This window comes from Vombatus ursinus, unplaced genomic scaffold (assembly GCF_900497805.2).
Source record: "Vombatus ursinus unplaced genomic scaffold, bare-nosed wombat genome assembly UNPS02015106.1, whole genome shotgun sequence".
Taxonomy (NCBI): Eukaryota; Metazoa; Chordata; class Mammalia; order Diprotodontia; family Vombatidae; genus Vombatus; species Vombatus ursinus.
In genome coordinates this window covers 403,343-424,135 of record NW_020954884.1, presented here as the reverse complement: position 1 = coordinate 424,135, position 20,793 = coordinate 403,343, and the positions used below count along the sequence as shown (strand labels likewise).

At 36.1% G+C, this 20,793-nt stretch overlaps 1 protein-coding gene across 2 annotated transcripts in view; it reads right to left on the bottom strand.

The window, feature by feature from the left end:
- The window catches only part of LMBRD2 (LMBR1 domain containing 2), a 59,173-nt gene that overhangs the window by 32,605 nt on the left and 5,775 nt on the right, over positions 1-20,793 (bottom strand). For both annotated transcript variants that reach the window (XM_027846265.1, XM_027846266.1), the window contains exons 2-6: positions 5,613-5,842; positions 5,300-5,394; positions 4,279-4,374; positions 3,051-3,218; positions 533-743 (exon numbers count right to left, since the gene is read on the bottom strand). In XM_027846265.1, the coding sequence (XP_027702066.1) occupies positions 533-743; positions 3,051-3,218; positions 4,279-4,374; positions 5,300-5,394; positions 5,613-5,786 (744 nt within the window). In that variant the 5' untranslated portion in view covers positions 5,787-5,842. The remainder of the gene's footprint in view (positions 1-532; positions 744-3,050; positions 3,219-4,278; positions 4,375-5,299; positions 5,395-5,612; positions 5,843-20,793) is intronic.

Genomic DNA, 20,793 nt, shown 5'->3' with positions numbered 1-20,793 from the left:
TATCATTATTTTCATAATTATCTACCAAGACAGCTCTGGGCAAATCATCTTAAAAATGTTTTTGACATGAATTTTTTTTCTGTACCTATTTCTTAACCTCTGAACTATAAGATTGAGATTTCCACTCAAGAGAATTTATTAGCTGTGGTACCTCATGAGATTTAGTGGCCAACATGAACATACAGCTAGAGGGCAGGGACAAGGTATCTTAGAGGATTACCTACTGCCTAATTTTCAGAGTCCTAAGCCCACCAGCATATTAGTTTCTTTATATAAAGTGACATAGAGGGGCAGCTGGGTGGCACAGTGGATACAGCACTGGCCCTGGAGTCATGAGGACCTGAGTTCAAATGCGGCCTCAGACACATAACACTTATTAGCTGTGTGACCGTGGGCAAGTCATTTAACCCCATTGCCTAGCAAAAAAAAAAGAAAGAAAGAAAGAAAGAGTGACATATTACAGGCAATTTTCTCAACGTTTCCATGGGTAGAAATGCTTCAATTCAATGCTAATTCAAGAATATCTACTTACTTCCATTATATCCTCTAAATTCTCTTCGGCATCTGCTTTCTCAGTCATCAGTTTGGCAGCCTTGAAATATGTCTTCATGAGTAGGTACCCTCTCTTAGCTCCATTCCAATGGGACCGAGGAATTTCCACCAAGCCATACCCCAACAATAAAACAAGGAGAAACAGGCCCCATGTATTGGCAGCAGCTATTCCAATTGTCTGAAGCTGATTCCTAAGGAGAAGAAATCATGATCAAATAATTATTTCTACAATTTCACTACTCGACTATGACAGATGACTGAATGAATATATATTTGAATACTACCTAAGATAGAACTTGCTCCCTCCTTCAAGAGAGTTCTTTATTTTAGACTGCTCTAATTATTGAAAGTATTTTTTTAACACTGAACCAAAATACTATTTGTCTTAGATCCATCCTCTGAGGCCAAACAGAATGATATTTTTTCATTTTACTTGCTTTATTTTTGGCAACAAGGCTAATATGAAAATATGTTTTACATGACTTCACACTATATAACTGGTATCAAATTGCTTATCATATCTCAATGGATTACAGAAGGGCAGGAAGAAAAGAATTTGGAACTCAAAATTTTAAAATGAATGCTAAAAAAAAGAAAGATAAGCAATACAAACAACCAAATTTCTCTTATCTAATCTCAAGTGGACTCTTGCTGCAGGAAAGTATTAGTTCTACTCCTCCATAATCCATCCATTATTCCACTTTCTATACTGGCTGTTTCAAACCCTGTCTCTATTCAAGCTTTCCACAGCAGCTTTGCCTTTAACCCCGTCTACTGAGGACCTGTCTTCATACTTCATTGAAAAAAATTTGAGGTCACCTGCCATGAGATCTCACTCCTCCCCTTCTCCTTTCCCATTGCTCAGACGTCTTCCCCCACTATCTCCTCTTTTTCTTCACTTTCAGATAAAGAGGCGGCTCTTATACTTAACAAGGTCTACCTTCTACATACACCTTCTTAAAGATTGCTCCCCACACTCTCTCTTATCTTCAATCTCTCTTTATCTCTTGGTCCTTCCCTGATGCCTACAAATATAATCCTGTCTCATCCATTCTCAAAAAGCCTCAATCCTACGATCTCAGGTTATTATCCTCTCTCTTCCCCTTCTTGGTTAACTGAACTCCATGAGAAAGTCACCTATTTTTAGGAGCCTCTACTTCCTTTCCTCTCAATCTCTTCTAAATCCTCTGCACTGTGGTTCCCAAAATCATTGTTCAAATGAATGGACACATCTATTTTGGACAAATTAGACTGAAGAACTTTTATAACATCAAAACATATTTGCAAATGAATACTAATGTGATTTAAATATAAAGTACTTAAATCAAAATACTAGGAAAAAAAACCAGGAAAACGAATTTGATAATTTTAAAAGCACAGTTAATAGTATGTGCATTGAACAAATCAAAACAACTCTGAGGTACCACATCACACCTATCAGATTGTCTAGCATCACAAAACAGGAAACTGATAAATGTTGGAGAAGATGTGGGAAAATTGGAACACTAATACGTTGTTGGTGGAGTTGTGAAACGATCCAACCATTTTGGAGAGCAATTTGGAACTATGCTCAAAGGGCTATAAAAATGTGCATACCCTCTGACCCAGCAATAACACTTCTAGGTCTGTATCCCAAAGAGATCATATAAATGGGAAATGCACCTACATGTACAAAAATATTTATAGCAGCTCTTTTTGTGGTGGCAAAGAATTGGAAATTGAGAGGATGCCGATCAACTGGGGAATGGCTGAACAAGTTGTGGTATAAGAATGGAATGGAATACTATTTTGCTATAAGAAATGATGAACAGGAAGACTTCAGAAAAACCTGGAAAGACTTGTATGGCCTGGTGCTGAGTGAAGTGAGCAGAACCAGGAAAGCACTGTACACAATAACAGCCACGTTGTGCGATGACTAATATTGGCAGACTTAACCCTTCTCAGCAATGCAAGGATCTAAGACAACTCCAAAAGTCTCATGATGGAAAATGCTATCCACATGCAGAGAAAAAACTATGGAGTTTGAATGCAGATCGAAGCATGCTATTTGCTCGTTAATTTTCTTCTGTTTTGTTTTATTTCTTCTTTTTTGTGGTTTCTCCCATTGGTTCTAATTTTTCTTTACAACATGACTAATGTGAAAATAGGTTTAATAGGAATTTATATGTAGAGCCTATATCAGATTGCACACTGTCTTGGGGAGGGAGGTGAGGAAGGAGGGTGAGAAAATTTATAACTCAAAAGCTTATGTACATGATTGCTGAAAACTAAAAATAAATTAATTTATTTTTAAAAAAAATAGTATGTGCAGTCAGACTGAATGTATATTTTTAATTAACAACACAGTCTATATGAATCATTGATAAGCACAATTTTGCATTTTATTCTATGAAATCTGTATTTATCTAATGCATAAAACACAAGGAAGTTTTGAAAAACAAAACAAAACACCAACCTAGGAAGATTTTCATTTCTTTTCTTAATAGCGATGTTCTTACCATTCTAAGTGCAAATTTGGATTTACAGCCACATAAATTAAAAATGCTCCAAAAATCAGCAAATAGGTGCCATAATAAATTGCATTCTCAATCAGTGCTGTTTTGATCTTTCCAGTAATGGAAAATCCTCCTGATCTTGCATATGATTGCATAAAAGGTAACAGGATCCTAAAATAAGAAGGGGGGAAAAAGCAAAACGTACAAAACTGCTTAATTTCATCTACTTAATATTTTTGTTTACCACTTACCATAAACAAATACGTATCATATTCTCAAATTAAGAGTTTAAAAGCATACCTAGATGGGTTTGTACCCTTGTCTCTGCCAATACTAGCTCTATGATCTTGGGCAAGCCAGTTAAGTTCTCTTGAGTCTTGGTTTCCTCATTTTTAAATATGCAAAATACCTATCTAGCCTCACAGCTCATATCTGGAGACCAAGTAAGATTAATTGAATGCAAATGTAATGTGATTGATTGAAAATGACAAAGTACCATGCAAATGTAAGGTATTATTAAATGTGAAAAAGAGCAAAGAAAACTGAGAAAGCATAATTATAGTGGCCAATGGGATGTTGTTTTTGGAAAAAATATACTCAGCTCAATATATTCAAAGTCTCATTTTTATCATTATTTTTAATTAATAGCAGATATGTAATTTTCCTTATGCTCACATACTAATCTGTATTTCAATACATTTAATGTCTTAGAAGTAATATAATCCCTCTCATAAAGTACTATTTTACCAATAAATGCTATACATAAGGAAAGGCAATGTAGCATAATACATAGAGATTCAGAATTGGAGTTTGGATGATCTGGATCTAGTTCTGCCTCTGATACATACTGGTTTGTGACCATGGGCAAGGGACTCAACTTCTTATCCCCTCAGTAACTTTTCCAAGACTTTTAAGTCACATAACTGAGTTGCATATCTGTATTAGCAGAAGGAGTTTACACACTGGGAGTTCCCCACACCAGCAAAGTCATAGATCTGGCACTCCAAAAAGAAAAATTGAGACACTTTTGGATCCTAGGATGGAGTAGCAGCTACAAAGTTATCGTCATTATACTAAAAAATAATAAATTGGCACATACATTAAAGAAAATACCTAATAAAGAAATAACTTCTGCCATGCCATTAACACTTGGCTAAATCCTAAACAGAGAAATCTTATTGAAAACTGGGGAGGGAAGAGGAAGACAAAAGTACAAACATTCATCACCTACCATGTTAAAAATTGTGATGTCCAATATACAACACGCCAGAAAATTGGCATTATTCCATCAGGGATATAGCTCCATGGCTTGAAACACGGATGTTTTCTGTTTTAATAACACCCCCCCGCGGCCCAAGCAAAATATTTAGTAACAGCTCACAACTTAACAAGTCTTAAATTCATTTTCTGTTAATAAAAATTGAATTTTCTACAATTTCTAAATTCTATTGCAATAACATTTCAGTCTCGTTTTAAATCATTCCTGTAACACATTAATTTTACATTCAGTTGACAGTGGCTGCACGCTGACTGAAAACTGCACATCAACAAAGCACTTTGTTCTAGCAAAGAATACAGTTTCAACTTGAAGTGCCTGTTTTACTTTAATATTAACTTTTGGAAAGATACTTTTGAAAATTATTACTTACAAACTTTTAAAAAGAGCTTCACAAAATCAGAATACTAAGGGAAATGGTGCAGTAGCTGTAAAATGTTGAGATTCAGGCACTTTTTAATAAACAAAACTATAAAAAAATACACAGATACATAGCCAGATACATCTTTAGAATATCTGAAGAAGTAAAAATCAATATACATTACTGTTTCATTTGGAAGTTTTCTGGAAATTTAACTAATTTTGTTAAAACTACTTGAAAAATTATAAAAAATTGTTAAATTTATTTTTAAAATTACAAAACTTTAAAAAAATTTGTTAAAATTAAAAATACTCTGGTTCACTCTGAAATTTTGCATTTATTCCACTGCTTTTGAATCTATTACCCTCACTTTGACAGGTGTTCAGTGCAAGAGGAATAATCAGTCTACTGAGAGAACAAGTTCCTAATGCCAAAACAAAGTGTTGCATACTCAAATATTTTTTGCTTCAGTTGTCCATACTCTTAAACATAAAAAATATATGCCTATTTATGGAGAAAAATAACTTTTAATATGAAAAAAGTTACTTAGATGAAACTTATGGTAATGATTTAAAAGGATAAGCCAATTTTAGATTTTAAAAACAAAAGTATTACCCTGTAACAGGAACGGCTGCAGAGTAAGATCCGGTTACGTTGTTATTTTCCAAAGGGCTAGAGTTGGTAGCTTGTTTACATCGGTTATATATTGTCTAAAATGTTGAAAATATATTTGTCAAAAATGAGGACAGGTTATATATATCTGATCATATTTTAAAAAGTAATCAGATTCATTAAATATTCCATTAAAAATTAAAACTTATATAAAACATTACCAAATTGAGCTGTTTTTCTTTTTTATATGTACATCTTGAATAGATTTGTTAAAACACACAAAAAAATTCAGACACAAAAAAATGTGAACTCTTACCGTACTAACATCCAGGGGCAAGATGAAGACTATGAGAAAGCAGAGATACCAAGCAAGTAGTGTTGCTACAATAACAAGTCTATGCTGTTTCTTAAAGTCTCCATATCGATGAAGTATTAATAAAGCCAGAAAAAAGACAAAAACAATCTCAAGTCCCAAAGCTGCACCGCTCATTATTGTGTGCTCATTCCAGCCAACCAAGGCTATTCATCTGAAGATAATGATCATAACTGTAAAAAGAAGGGGGGAAAAGGAGCAACAATAGCATATGAAACATTATTCTTAAGAAAAAGTTACCAGATCTTACTTTTAAAAACATTTAGAAATGTTTTTATTATTTTCATTCTTAAGCATATTAATCCAAAAGAGAGCCCAGCACCCTTTCTGATAGAACTGAGACCTTTACTGTTTTAAAACCTAAAATTCACTTCAATGTGTGTTAACTCATGAAAATTCAAGATAGCATCATTGATTACTTCAATAAACCAATTCCATCTAAACTCCAATGTTGAATTACAAACCTCAGCATAAAATGAAAAGTGTCTAACCTATACTTGATGGATCACCAATTACTTTTTCCTCTCAGCTACTACATTCTAATCCCAATCCCTAGAGTATTTGGGTTGTTCCCTATCCACTTGGGTTGGATTACTTTAAAAATACAAAAAAAAAAATAACATCTGGTATTAAAGATTTGGCAAAGTACTTTACATGCATTATCTCATTTAAACCTCACAGGAAGCTTATAAGGTAGGTAATAACTAACTTTATTTTTTGAAGGCAGCACGGTACAGTGGAAAGAATATTTGATTTGAGAGCAAAAGAGCCCTGGGTTTGAATCCTATCTCCCATACTTATACTGTGGCCTCTGGTAAATCACTTAAGATCTCTGAATTTCAGTTTTCTCATCAGTAAAACAGTATTACAAATAACATCTGTAGTACCTATCGCTACAAAAGGGTTGTTGTGAGGATCAAAGGAGATAAAGCATTGTAGACTTTAAAATATTATGTAAAATCAGGTATTATTAAAAACATGCCATATAGTATATGACCAAGAGCCATTACCAAAAAGATGCATGAGCAAAGGAAAGTTTTCAAAAAAGCTACAAATTATTAACAACCATATGAAAAGTTATTCCAGGTCACCAAAAAAACACTTAGCAAATGAGGAAAGATGATAAATGACAGAATAGCCTATGTGAGGGGTTATAAAATGCCAGGAAGACTGTCAGGAACGCCAGGGGTTGTGGAATGCCAGGAATACTGTCGGGGGAGCGGTGCATTGGTTCAGCCATTCTAAAAATTGATTTGGAATTATGCTAAGAAAGTGACTAGAAGTTCCATACCCTCTGACCTAGAGATTCCATTGCTGAACATATACCCTAAAAGTTCAATAAAAGAAACATTCCATATTTACAAAGACATTTTACAGTAGCACTTATATAAGACTGTCTAATTGTAATGATTAATTATGATTCTAGATAAAAAGATGAGGAAATGTACCTCCTTACTTTCCTATAGGTCCAAACTATCCATTGGCAGACACTACAAAGAAAGATTCAGTGGGTGGTGGCGGTGGGGAAAGGGGGTAGGAGGGAGAGAATCAAATTCAGAACTGATTATAGTAAAGAGAGAAGGCATGAATAAAACTTGAATTTAAAAACCGTAAATCAATCCTCATCTTATAAATACCATTTGACTATAATATTAGGCAATCAAGTATTTTTCAAAATAGATGCAAATCATAAATACTTCCTACTGAATGAAGAATGCTTCAGCTTTTCTTAACTTGGTTCTGCCATGGTCTAGTCTTACCACCTTTAAACTTACCACCTGTTAAAATGCATCATTTACATTATGTTTGGGGTAAAGATCAGTCAGGTACTGAACTCCTTGAGAAAAAAAAATGGCTTATGATCCAGAAGCTAGTATACAACAGCAAGAATGATATGGGACAAGGTAATAAGAGGAATCTACCCAACCTCAACGAGTGAGATGCTACCGAGAATTGGCAGCAGAGAGGTCTTTAAGCACTATTGGAGAACAAAGAGAATAATGATGACTGCTGGCTCAATGTGTTAGGGAGTGGCTAGCACTGGAAAGGGTGGCAAGGAGTGAATTATCTTCTAGAAGGTCAGTTTTCTGTAAATAACAAAATGCAAAGTGAGAGACGAAAAGATCTAGGATGAGGGAGAATTGATACTGGGAAATAAATTCAGGGTTCTTGAGGGTATGGTGGAAAGGGAGAACAGAGGAGATTGATGACTGGGGAAGGGGTAGAGTTGAACTGGACAGAGATGAAAAGCAGTAGGTCAAAGAGGTCTTCTCTGCTGACAGAAACTCTGAATCAGAGGGACTGAGGAACCAGAAATAGAAATTTGTTAGCTATTCATAGGCCAGGGTAAATTGATCAGAGCACTTGGCTGATAAGTAATTAGCTGAGAAGGTCAAGTACTGAAAGATGCCAATAATCACTTGTCTATCCCTCTCCATCACAATCCTTGTAAGGGCCTATGAGGGAGTTAGAAGATGACTGGTAATAGCTGTCAGAATGTATGGTATGAAAGAGACCTCCTTCTGTAAGAGTTAGCCTCTTTACTCTTGTGCACCACACCTCGACTGTCCTACATGGCTAAGGCAGTAGCAGTGGTGGAAAGGACAACTGGCATTCTTCTCTCCTCTATGACTATGGCCTTTACCTCCTGCATTATGTACGGAAGGAGGAAAGGAGAGTTACTGGTTACATAGTTTCCGTCACCAGGGAAGACAGAGTAGGGGCCATCGCCATAGCTGGTGAACGTATTTGGGAAATCTAAGTGAATGAATTATCTAATACCTGCTGACCCACAGCAAAGGCAGCTACTTCACTATTCCATCTCTCTCTACCACAACCCCTGTGAAAAGTTGGGAACTGGGCAGGAGTGCTTCCTCTTTCCTAAAGAACAGTGACCCTACCAACAATCCTTTGTAATTTCTTCCAGGGGCCTGGTTCTTCTTTGGGTCACAGAAGCCATTCCCTCCCATTCAATGTTTTCCTCTTGGGCAAGGGCAGAATCCTCAAGATAGTAGAACTCAGTTATTTTAAAGAGAGTATTCTCTAAACTCTCAAAGTACAAGAGAATGGGAGATTCTGCTGGGGGTGGGTGGAGGGAGGTGAGGATTTCCTGGGTCATATGGCCAAAGCCATATTCCTGACCAAATCCATGAAATTCTCCAAGGTTTGCTCAACTTTCACCACTACACTCTGAACAATGAAGAAAGCTATACAAGGTGGAGTTTGATTCTAACAAATTCACTATTTCCAACAACAGGAATGTCACAAAGATAAATCCTCCTCAAACAGTAAAGGAAAAATAATTGACACAAAGAAAGTAGGTACAGACAAGTCCTCGCACGAGAATTTGGGGTAACTGGCAACCCTCAGGAGAGGATAAGAGCAGAAAATTGTTTGACTAAATGATCCCTGAGCAGCTAAGTGGTGCAGTAGATAAAGTGCTGGACCTCGAGTCACGAAGACTCATTTTCCTGAGTTCAAGTCCAGCCTCAGACACTTAACTACCTGTGTGACCCTGGGCAAGACATTTAATCCTCTTTTGCCTCAGTTCTTCATCTGCAAAATGAGCTGAAAAAGGAAATGGCAACTCACGCCAGTATCTTTGACAAGAAAACCCCAAATGGGGTCACGAAGAGTTGGATATGACTGAAACAACTAAATAACAACAACAACAACACTCCCTATGATTCTTTTGCTCCTTTAACATTCTATAAGCCTATGGATAGAGAAAGGAACACACCCAGAAAGAGGAGTCAGATTTACCATCCATAAATAAGTGTGTTTCATGATGGAGCACAGGTCACATTCTCTAACTGTATTTTTTTTTTAATTTTTGAAGGAAAATCATATGAAAAGGTCTTCTATTTAAAGAGACCTAAATCAAGCCTTTAGAAAATTTTAATTTGTGTATATAAACTTTATTCAGCTATGGAATGCTGGCTGGGCCAAAATTAAAGGGAAAATGGGTAATTATCTGGGTTAAGACTATGAAACAGATAATTCAGATCCCCTTTTAGATCTTTCAGATCTCTTTTAGATCTGAATTACTTAGCTGGACATGTACATGATCTAAAGTAGTCAAACAATCCTTTTACAGACCTTAAACATTGCTAATCATCTAATAACTATTTCTGATACATTCTGATACATATCGGCCTCCTAAGAGGAAATATCACTCTCTATAACCAAGTTTCCCTTTGACTATTATGATCTTATAAAGAATATTACATTAAATCGAATCAAATTATAAGATAAAGGAAAAAATTACTTGAAGAATGAAAAATATGGGACGACCCATTATCAGTAAGTGAGGTCTATAATTGGTATAATTTCTTTAAAAAAAAAAACCAAGAACAAAAACTACCTTGATCACTTATGATCCTTTTACTCAACACTTCATTTACAAACATCAAAAAAAGGCCTTCTCTGCATTCAATTTCTTCACTTTTTTTCCATCAATCTCTCCATTTTTTTATTCTTAAAATAAAAAGGCAATTATATTCTTTTGGTATACTATATATTTACTCAAATTATTTTTACTTGCTCATCACAACAATCTCTAGCATGTTTTACACAATACCTACAAAATGAGAAAGTAATTAAATGTTTGATTTTTATGAACTTCATGTAATTACTTATCCAAATTTGAAGCTTCATATTCTGAACAGTTGGTCCTGTTATTGGTATTCTTCAACTTATATCATCCTAACGGTCACTTTAACAGCTCACCAAATTTATCTGATATTCCAATCTTCCATCAGCATCAATTCTTCCCAAACATTTGCTATTCAATGTAAGAGGCTGAAATTCAACACAATTATTATTATTATGCTGACCAATTAAAAGCTAGGGTCTATTTTCTTGTCTGATACTCTATCTGAACTAGGAAGTTGACAGATAAATTGGAACTGAAAATTATAATGACTAGTAAACAGTATTAAATTTTTGGCTTTCACTATTACATGAGAAAAATTCATAAGCAACAGCTCTGAAAATGAAGAAATGGCTAAAGAAACATTATGTCCACATGCTTGGCTATCCTTTTCACCAGAAAGCACCAAAACAGAAGCATCAAACTCACAGCAGGCAAAACTCTGGAAAGGAGATGTAACCAAAATAAAATGCAATTGAAAAATGTTTAACAAAATAAAAACATGATACAACATAAGTAATGTGAACCTGTGGTTTTCTAAGTCAATTTGAGGTCCACAGGGATCTGTTTCTATTTGAATTTGACCCCAGTGCATTAAAATACCAAGCAAAAGGGATACTTGTCCCAAATCTAGGTTTCTTAATATTCCTAGTTTTTATATTTTCCTCATTGATATAAGTCACTTTCTGGTTACTTTATCCAGTGTACAAAAGACTAAGGCCTGCTTCCCAGAGAATGGGATGGAAATAGGGTTTTTTTCCTTGTCCCTTTAATGTCAAGATGACAGTTCCCAAGATATCTTACCCAGCGCCAACCTCTGAATCATTGAATTCTCAGTTTCCTTACATACTCAAGTACTGGTTTTTAATTTTTTTGTTGTTTTAATGCTATCTTAATTTCCAAATACGTCCATCCTCACTCCCCTACCCAGCAGGCCATATCTTGTGGCAAATAATAAAAACCAAAAACCAGTTCAGCAAAATTTAAATCAATTAAGTCTGACCACACATGCAATAATCATACCTAAAGTCCTTTACCACTATGAAAATAGGAGGGAAGCACATCTCTAATCTGGGGTTATAAGCATGTAGACAGGAAACTGATCTACAATTTAAGAGTCTAAGAATGTTGCATGGAACAGAGAGAGGTTAGGTGGTGTCCCCAGGGAGTCAAAGAGCAAGTACTGGGGAAGGGGAGGGGGAAGAAGGAGAAGGGAAAGAAGAGAGTTAGATTGGAAAAGGAAACTTGAATCCAGGTGTTCCTGCCTCCCAAAGGCAGGCTCTTTCTACTGCCCCAAGCATTTCACACAGAATTATTAAAAATTGAAAACTTTATATCTTGCTGATAAATATTAGTGACTAATCAATTAAAAGGACCAGTTTTTGTACGTGTTTTTTTAACTACTGATCTAAACTAGACCTTAATTTACTAATTTTCTTTTCAGATACATTAGCCCAGGTTAGTATAATGAAAGAGAAGATAAGAGTATTTAGGTCATTTTACTAGTGCAATACAGGCACAGAGATTTGATTAGTCAGAAAAGTTTAATGAATAGAAATCTTACTTTATGCCAGAAGATTTGATTCAGATCTTTTTTTTTTTTAAGGCAACTGGGGTTAAGTGACTTGCCCAGGGTCACACAGCTAGTAAGTGTCAAGTGTTTGGTCTGAGGCCGTGATTCAGATCTTATAAGAGGCAATATAATCTATTATAGATTGATTCTACTAACCTTTGGTGGCAGATAATGACAAAACCTAAATCAATATGCCTTTTCTTTAATCCCTCTGAAATTCTTCCTCACACTCACTGCTAAAGTGATATTGCTAAAGCATAGTTCTGCCAGGTCACTCCTTAGAGGCAGAAGCTACAGTGGTTCTCCCTTTGCCTTTAGGCTAAAATAAAAACTCCTCTGTTTAGCACTTAGTCTTTCACAATGCAGCTCCAGCTTATCTTTCAAAGCTATCCATATCCTGTATTATGGACAAAATGGCCTATCTCCCAGCTCCAAGCCCTTGCACAGGTTTGGGATGACTTCCAGGTTCACTTCTACCTCAACTCCCTAGCAAGCACAACTCAAATACCTTTTCAAATTTCTCCAATTATAAGCACCAACCCCATTCCAGAAATTATTTTGTAGTTACTTATCTGTTTGCATGCTGTTCCCCACCCCTAATCCCAAGAGAATGTAAATCAACTCCTTAAGGTCAGAAGGTCATTTTTTTTTTTTCTTAGTACACCCAAGCCTTGGTATAATGCTTGGAATATCAAAAGTGTTTAATGAATGCTGATTAAGTAGACTTGTATTAGAAGAGAGGCAGCCTTGGATTTGAGATTAGAAAGACTGGCATACACAAACCTGCCTCTGACACTTCTTGGGTCTGTTAAAATCAGTAAGTCACTTAACTTCTCACTGGCTCCAAACAGTTCTTTAAAATTAAAAATTCCAGGGCAACCTGGTAGAAGGAGTTTTCTCACTGGGAGATACCAAAAGAATTATAGTTGTGATTCTCCTCCCTCAATAGTCTATTAAAAGCACTTCAAGCTGTGCTAAATACAAATACTCATAAAGTCTTAAGAACTGGACCTTAGAGCTCTTTTAGTCCAACCGCATATAATACCTCTTCTTTGACAACTACAAAACATGATCATCCAGCTTGTTGAACATCCTTCCTAAACTAAGAATTTATTACCTTTATTTTTTGTAGGGCAGTGAGCTGTCAAAACTTATATCCCATCAGACTGTAAATTCTCTAGAAGGTAGGGACTGTTTCATTCCTTCTCTAGAAGCATCTAGGTGGTACAGTGGATAGAGTAGTGACATGGTAATAAGGTGTCTGTCACCGGCCTCCTCGACAGCCATCTGGGGCCAGCAGCAAACCTGCTTCATATACTCACTAGTTCTGTGACTCAGGACAAGCCCTTCAACCTTTCTTGGCCTCTTCATCAGTAAAAATGGAGGTTAATAATAGCATCTAAGGCACAGTGGATTGCACTTTGGGCCTGGAGTCAAAAAGTCGTTGTTCAATTTTGTCCAACTCTTAATGACTCCATGGATCATAACACACCAGGCCCTTCTATTCTCCACTATCTCTCAAAACCTGTCCAAATTCATGTTCGTTGTTTTCATGACACTATCTCTCCACCTCATTCTCTGCCCTCCTCTTCTCCCTTTGCCTTCAATCTTTCCCAATATCAGAGTCTTTTCCAATTGAGTCCCATCTTCTCATAATGTGATCAAAGTACTTAAGTTTTGGTTTCAGTATCTTACCTTCCAGTTAACAATCGGAATTAACTTCTTTAAGGATTGACTGATTTGATCTCCTTGCTGTCTAAGGGACTCTGAAAAATCTTTTTTAGCACCACAATTTGAAAGTGTCTGTTATGTGGAGCTCAGCTTTCCTTATAGTCTAACTCTCATGGCCATACATCACTACTGGAAAAACCACAGCTTTCACTGTACAGACCTTTGTCAGCAAGGTGATATATCTGTTTTTTTAGTATGCGATCCAGATTTGCCATAGTTTTTCTTATAAGAAGTAAGCGTCTTTTAATTTCATGGTTCTAGCTGACATCTGCAGTGAACTTTGAGCCCAAGAATATAAAATCTGACACTGTTTCCATTACTTCTCCCTCTATTTGCCAGGAAGTGCCACACAATCAAAGGCTTCAGTGTAATCAATGAAACAGAAATAGATGTTTTTTTGGAGCTCCCTTGCTTTCTCCATAATCCAGTAAATGTTGGCAATTTGGTCTCTAGTTCTTCTGTCTCTTAGAAAACCAGCCTGCTATTCTGGTAATTCTCAGTTCACATATTGCTGAAGCCAAGCTTGCAGAATCTTAAGCATAATCTTGCTGGTATGTGAAATGAATGCAATTATTCTGTAATTTGAACATTCCTTGGGCTTGTCCTTCTTTAGGACTGCGATGTAAACTGATCTTTTCTAATATGGTGGCCACTGTTGTGGTTTTCCAAATTTGCTGACATATTAAGTGTAGCACTTTAACAGTTTCATCTTTTAGGAATTTAAATAGTTCAGCTGGAATTCTGTCACCTCCACTAGATTTATTGTTAGCAATGCTTCTTAAGGCCTAGGGTCCATTTGACTTCATTCTCCAGGATGCCTGGCTCTAGATCAGGAACTACATCATTGTGGTTATCATTGATGTTAAGATCTTTTTTGCATAGTTCTTTTGTGTAGTCTTGCTATCTTTTCTTAATCTCTTCTGCTTCAGTTAAATTTCTACCATTTTTGTCTTTTATGATGCCCATTTTGGCATGAAACTTTCCCTTGATATTTCTAATTTTCTTGAAGAGATCTTTGGTCTTTCCCATTCTAGTGTTTTCTTCTATTTCTTTGCACTGCTCATATAAGAAAATCTTATTTCTTCTCACTATTCTCTGAAATTGTGCATTCAGTTGGATATTTTTCTCCTTTGCCTTTCATTTTCCTTCTCTCCTCGCTATTTATAAAGCCTCATCAGACAGCCATTTTACTTTCTTGCTCTTCTTTTTCTTAGGTATGTTTTTTACTGCTGCTTCCCTGTACAGTACTATGAACCTTTGTCAGGCACTCTACTATCAGACCTAATGTCTTAAATTTATTTATCACTTCCACTTCATATTCATAAGGGATGTTATTTAGATCATGCCAATATGGTCTGATGGTTTTCCCTACTTTCTTCAACTTAAGCCTGATTTTTGCAATACAAAGCCCATGATCTGATCCACAGTCAGCTCCAGGTCTCGTTTTAACTGACTGTATAGAGCTTTTCCACCTCTGACTACAAAGTATAAATCTGATTTCTATATTGACCATTGGGTCAATAATAAAGGTATCGTCCTCTTCTAGAACAAAAGACAAACACAACAACCTCAAGGACCTAGCCATTAAGCCCAAGTCACCTTGGAGCTGACAGACTGTGCACATGCACCACTTAATGATTATTTTTTTGGGCCCTCCTTGCTCAGAGTGAATGTAAATAGAAACCGTTTCTCTTTTGGTGAGCAACCCTAAGGGTTTTCCCCTCCCAGTTTGATTTTTTTTTAAATTAAAGGGGCCATCCCTTGTCTCACTTCTTAAAGAGGCCATTCAGTGAATGGATGAGTTACCTCACTAAAAGTAAGAACCTGAGAATATGACCTTCTAAGCTTAAAAAAGCCAAGGTCTCCTACAGCACCCAGGGCCACCTCCAATAGTCCTAATCTATATCTCATAACTGGACCCAGATGGCTCTGAAAGAGAAAGTGAGGCTGGTGACCTTGCACAGCCCTCACTCACTCAAATCAAAGTCAACAGCAAGTCATGTCATGATCTCCCTGATGTTATTGTCCTCTTCAAGAATGAAGGACAGGGGCAACTAGGTGGCACAGTGTATAGAGCTCTGGCCTTGGAGTGTGGAGGACCCAAGTTCAAATCTGACCTCAGACACATAACACTAGCTGTGTGACCCTGGGCAAGTCACTTTACTCCAAATGCCTCACTGCAAAAAAAAAAAAAAAAAAAAGAAAAGAAAAACCTGACAATCTGGTGATATCTACGTGTAGAGTCATCTTTTGGGTTGTTGAAAAAGGGTGTTTATTATGACCAGCAAGGTATCTTGACAAAACTATTAGTCTCTACTCCATTTTGTACTCCAAGGCCAAACTTGTCTGTTAATCCACTTACTTTCTGATTTCCTACTTTAGCATTCCAATCCCCTATGATGAATGTGACATCTTTTTGGGGGGGGGGCTTTATTTCTATAAAATGTTGCAGGTGTTAATAGAACTGAGCAACTTTTGCCTCTCTGCCATCAGTGGTTGAAGCACAGATTTGTATTATGGTGAGGTTGAACAGTTTGCCTTGGATTTAAATAGATTTCATTCAGTCATTTTTGAGATTTATAACCCAGCATTACTTTTCTCACCCTTTTACTGACTATGAGGGCTATTCCATTTAAGATCTGAGTTCAAATGAGGTCTCAGACACTTACTAGCTGTGTGCTCCTGGGCAAGTCACTTAACCCTGTTTGCCTCAGTTTACTCATCTGTAAAATGAGCTAGAGAAGGAAATGACAAACCAGTCCAATACCAATATCCAATATTTTATCTTGCCAGGTGATCTTCAGAACCTTCTTAAGACCATTTCAATGAATGGCCAGAAAATAGAACTATTAGAACTTAAAAAAAATTAATCGTAGTTGGAATCATAACTGGAATCGTATTTGTGAATCTCCCCCTTCCCCCAACAGTCTATTAAAAAGCACTTCAAGCTGTGCTAAATACAAATACTCATAAAGTCCTAAGAGCTGGAAAGGACCTTAGAGCACATTCTGACCAAATCCCATATATCTTTACTTCGACCACCCTAAAATATGGTCATCCTGCTTCTCCTTGAACATCCTTCAGACATTAAAAGTTTAAAAATACGTGCTATTATAAGCATCAAATAGTGTGCTGTTAAGAAAAGACAAAAGAAAAACTATAAAAATATTCTTTTAGCCAGAGCTAGGAACAAAGAACAAACAGGAGTAAGGAAATGATCAATTCAGAATGATCCTTTGGAGTAAGAATTAATTAGATAATGGTTTCTAATTTCCATTCAACCCATGTTCCCTAAACAACAAATACTGCCACTAAATTCTCTATACATATAACAAAACTGAACAGAACATAAATAAAAAGATACATATTTAGGTACGTAAAAATTTTAATTATTTCAATCAGAAACTAAGAATAATTTCAGCTGTACTGTATATAGTACAAAATTGAATTTATAAAGTATTTACATTGGAAATCTACATACGTAAAAGGACCAGTGGTAAAAAAAAAAAAATAGAATAATAGAGATTAGGGTAAAAGAAAGCAAACATTTAGACTATCTGTAGAGTGCTAGAAATATCATCTAATTCAGTGGGGAAAAAAGTCAACTTTACTGTTTTATAACAGAATGTCATAGTTAGACAGAACCTCAAATGGCCAACCCATACAAATTCCCTCCATAACAACTCCAAAGAGGGAGAATTGCCTACATCATTTAATGTTTATACAGGTTTCTCCTTAACACAAAATCAAAATCTGCCCCTCTACAATTTCCATCCATTGCTCTGTTCCAGTTCTGCCCTCAAAGACCAACCAAAATAAATCTAATTCCTTAGGTGACAGTCCTCCTTCAAATACTTGAAGACAGTTATCACGTTCAAACTGTTTTCTTTTTTCTGGGTGAAATATCTCCTTTCCTTCAATTGATCCTCAAATAGAATGATTTCAAATCTCATGACACTCATCTCTTTGAGCATGCTGGAGCTTGCTAATATCCTTTATAAAATGTCACCAAGACTGGAAAAGTAGTCTGACCAGGGTAGAGTATCCTTTTTTCTTGATAATATGCTTCTCTGAATGAAATCTAAAATCACATTGATTTTTGAGGGGTTCACACGTCAAACTGATGGAGTGATGGGACCTGGAGTCCAAAAGGCAAAGATCATGTCTCTGGAAGCACCCCTAATCTCAGTAGGCCCTTGTGAGAAAATTCTCTCCTTGTTATAGGCACATAGAGTTAACCCTGTAATTCCTCAGATAAAAGCTAACTCAGGGGTGCCAGGCCCAAGGACTCTTCCCTGGCGCCTGATTGCCAATGACCATGCTCTGGCAACCCTTCTATTTTATGCCTTCAACAAAACTATCTGTTGACTACGAGTTTTCCCAACCATTCCAGTAGCTCAGCACCCAGACTACTTGCATAAACTGACCACTCCCCTAATCCCATCTCAAATCACCTAATTAGCATACTTTGCATTCTTTTTCCAAAACAGCATAGCATCATCAGCCCCATTAAACTGCAAGTTCCCTAAGGAACTTCCCCTACTTCTATGGGCGTCACAATAAGCTTTGCCACTTGACTGGAAGACAGTTTGAGTGCATGAATTCATTCCAGGTGATGCCACCCTATACCCTGACATTTTGGGGGTCCCAGTACTCCTAAACCTCGTCAGTATCCCTAACCTGAGTCAAAACTATAGATGGAATCTGTAGTCCACTAAAACCATCTTTCTCTCAATCTGTTTTCTAGCCAATTCTCTCCCATCAAAGGGATTAAAAGCCTAAGGTTCTAATATGGTAATTATTTCCTTACCCTTAAATTAATATTACTACATATGTGTATATACATTTTGGAGCCTTCATTTTGTATCTCAGATTTCCAGAAAATCAGTTTGTGGCCATTTAGGCCAAAGATAGTAACTGAATCTTATTTCAATCGAACACTGAAATTTGTATCTGAAGCTAAAAATACTGAGAATTAGAAAAATTACATATACATGAGTTAGGTAATTTGAAAAGCATTTCTTAAATATTCCCTGTATGCCAGGCATTCTGGTAAGGTCTGGTGATAAAGACAAAAAAGAAAAGTTCCAGCCTCAAGAAAATTACATGGGGGTGGGGTATAAACAGGTACAAGCAAGGGGAATAAGTATTTATTAAGCACCTCCTATGTGCCAGACACTGTGCTAAGCACTTTACGAACATTATTTCATTTGACTCTCACAACCTTATGAGGTAAGTGCTATTATTCTCATTTTACATTTGAGGAACCTAAAGCAGAGAGAGGTTAAGTGATTTGCCCAGGTTCCAATACCTACTAAATATCTGAGGCAAATTTGAATTCAAGGTCCTAATTACAGGGCCAGTGCTCTCTCCACTGTGGCACCTAGCTGCCTATACAAAATAAATATAAATTAATTAGGAAAGCTGGGCGAATAGCTAACAACTAGGGTTGAAAGGGATCAGGAAGTATCTTATATATATGGTGCCACTGATTCAGAAGATGTACTATACATAATGTATAAATGTGTTTACATATACATACATTTTCAATTATATCTAAATGTAATCCTAATTTTTCCATTTAATTGCTAAGGAATTATGGAAATTTTTGTCTAATATACCAAAACACCACTGTTGGAAATTATTTGGATCATTAAATTATTTTTTTTTCTTGCTTCTCAAATACTTGCTATATGAATACAGAAAAAAGGATAGTCATAGTACTTGTCAAGTTTTAGTTTTTAACCTAAATGTAAGCTGTTACATTTTTATTTTTAATTAAATGTTTACTGCTTTCTTTTGTTTTGTTTTTTACATGACCAGAATGTCCTCTAGTACCCTTCCCCTTTGTCCTCAAGAAGAGCCATCCCCACAACAAATATTTTTTAAGGGAAAAAAAAAAGACAAAAAATTCAATAAAATTGATCAATAGATCAAGAAAGTCTGAAAACACATACGGCATACCACACTTATGTTCCTCCTCCCACTTTTGCAAATGAGTGGTGTAGAGAATATCTTCACTTATCTCTTCTTTGGAGCCAGTAAGAATTTACTTTTGTCCCTATTAAACCTCATTTTGTAAATTATAGTATTTCAATCTTTTGATATCCTGATTTGTTCATTCAAAGTGGTAGCTATCCTTTGAAATTTCATGTCATCTTGTAGACTAGATCAATATTTCCAACTTTTCAATCATTTAAATCTCTTATTAGGTACTTTACTTGAAAAACCTTAAGATAATAAAACACATTCAAAAGAGATGTTAAATAAATGGAATACTTCATAAAATATGATCATCTGCTCCACTTAATTAGCTATCACACTTAGAAAAGCACAGTAAACAGAAAACCACCTAAAGTGACTTCAAACCTCAATTAAAATGTAACAATAAGGCAGATTTAAGCTTCAATAACTAAAAATTTTCTTACTTTTAAAACTTTCAAGCTCCTGAAACTACAACCATTTCATATATGCAAATTTTTTCATTGGCCCATTAGCTTCAAATTATAAAGTCTACCTAACTACATCTTGCCAGGTGGCCCTTTCCCCAAAAATGCCTTGAATGAAAATCTCCTAATATCACTTTTAATCCTCAGTGTTTCTCCTAGCTTAGGCTCATCGTCTATTTTACCCACCAAAAAGTGAGCTCCCAGATATCACAACCTTGAAATTGCTTTTGCCAAATCTCACTTATAAAGCCCACCAGGGTTTGCAAGTTGACACATTCCTATAGCTCTTTGCTATGGCAGAAATTGTGTCCATCTTAATGAAAGGGAAACTAATACGCTTCTTTTACTTGACTCCAGCGGCTCATCCCCTGCCTCCTTCATCCACATCTTCTCCTTTGTATACCATCGAGGTGCTCCTGGCACCTTGTTTAAAGTTATTACTAACCTCTTGGTCTATATCATCCATAGCAATGCTATGAGGTCAGAGGAAGTTAATACAGATTCTTATCTGCTCCAATTCCCTCATTTACAAAATGGAAAACACCTCCAGAAAGATGAAGTCATATTTACCAAGATCACACAGGAAGACAGATTCAGTCCCAGGACCAGGCATACTACACAACATATTCAATAAATCAGAATTATTAAGCACAAGGAGAATAAGGGAATAAGCATTTATTAAATGCCTACCATAGGCTAGACACTGTGCTATGTCCTTTT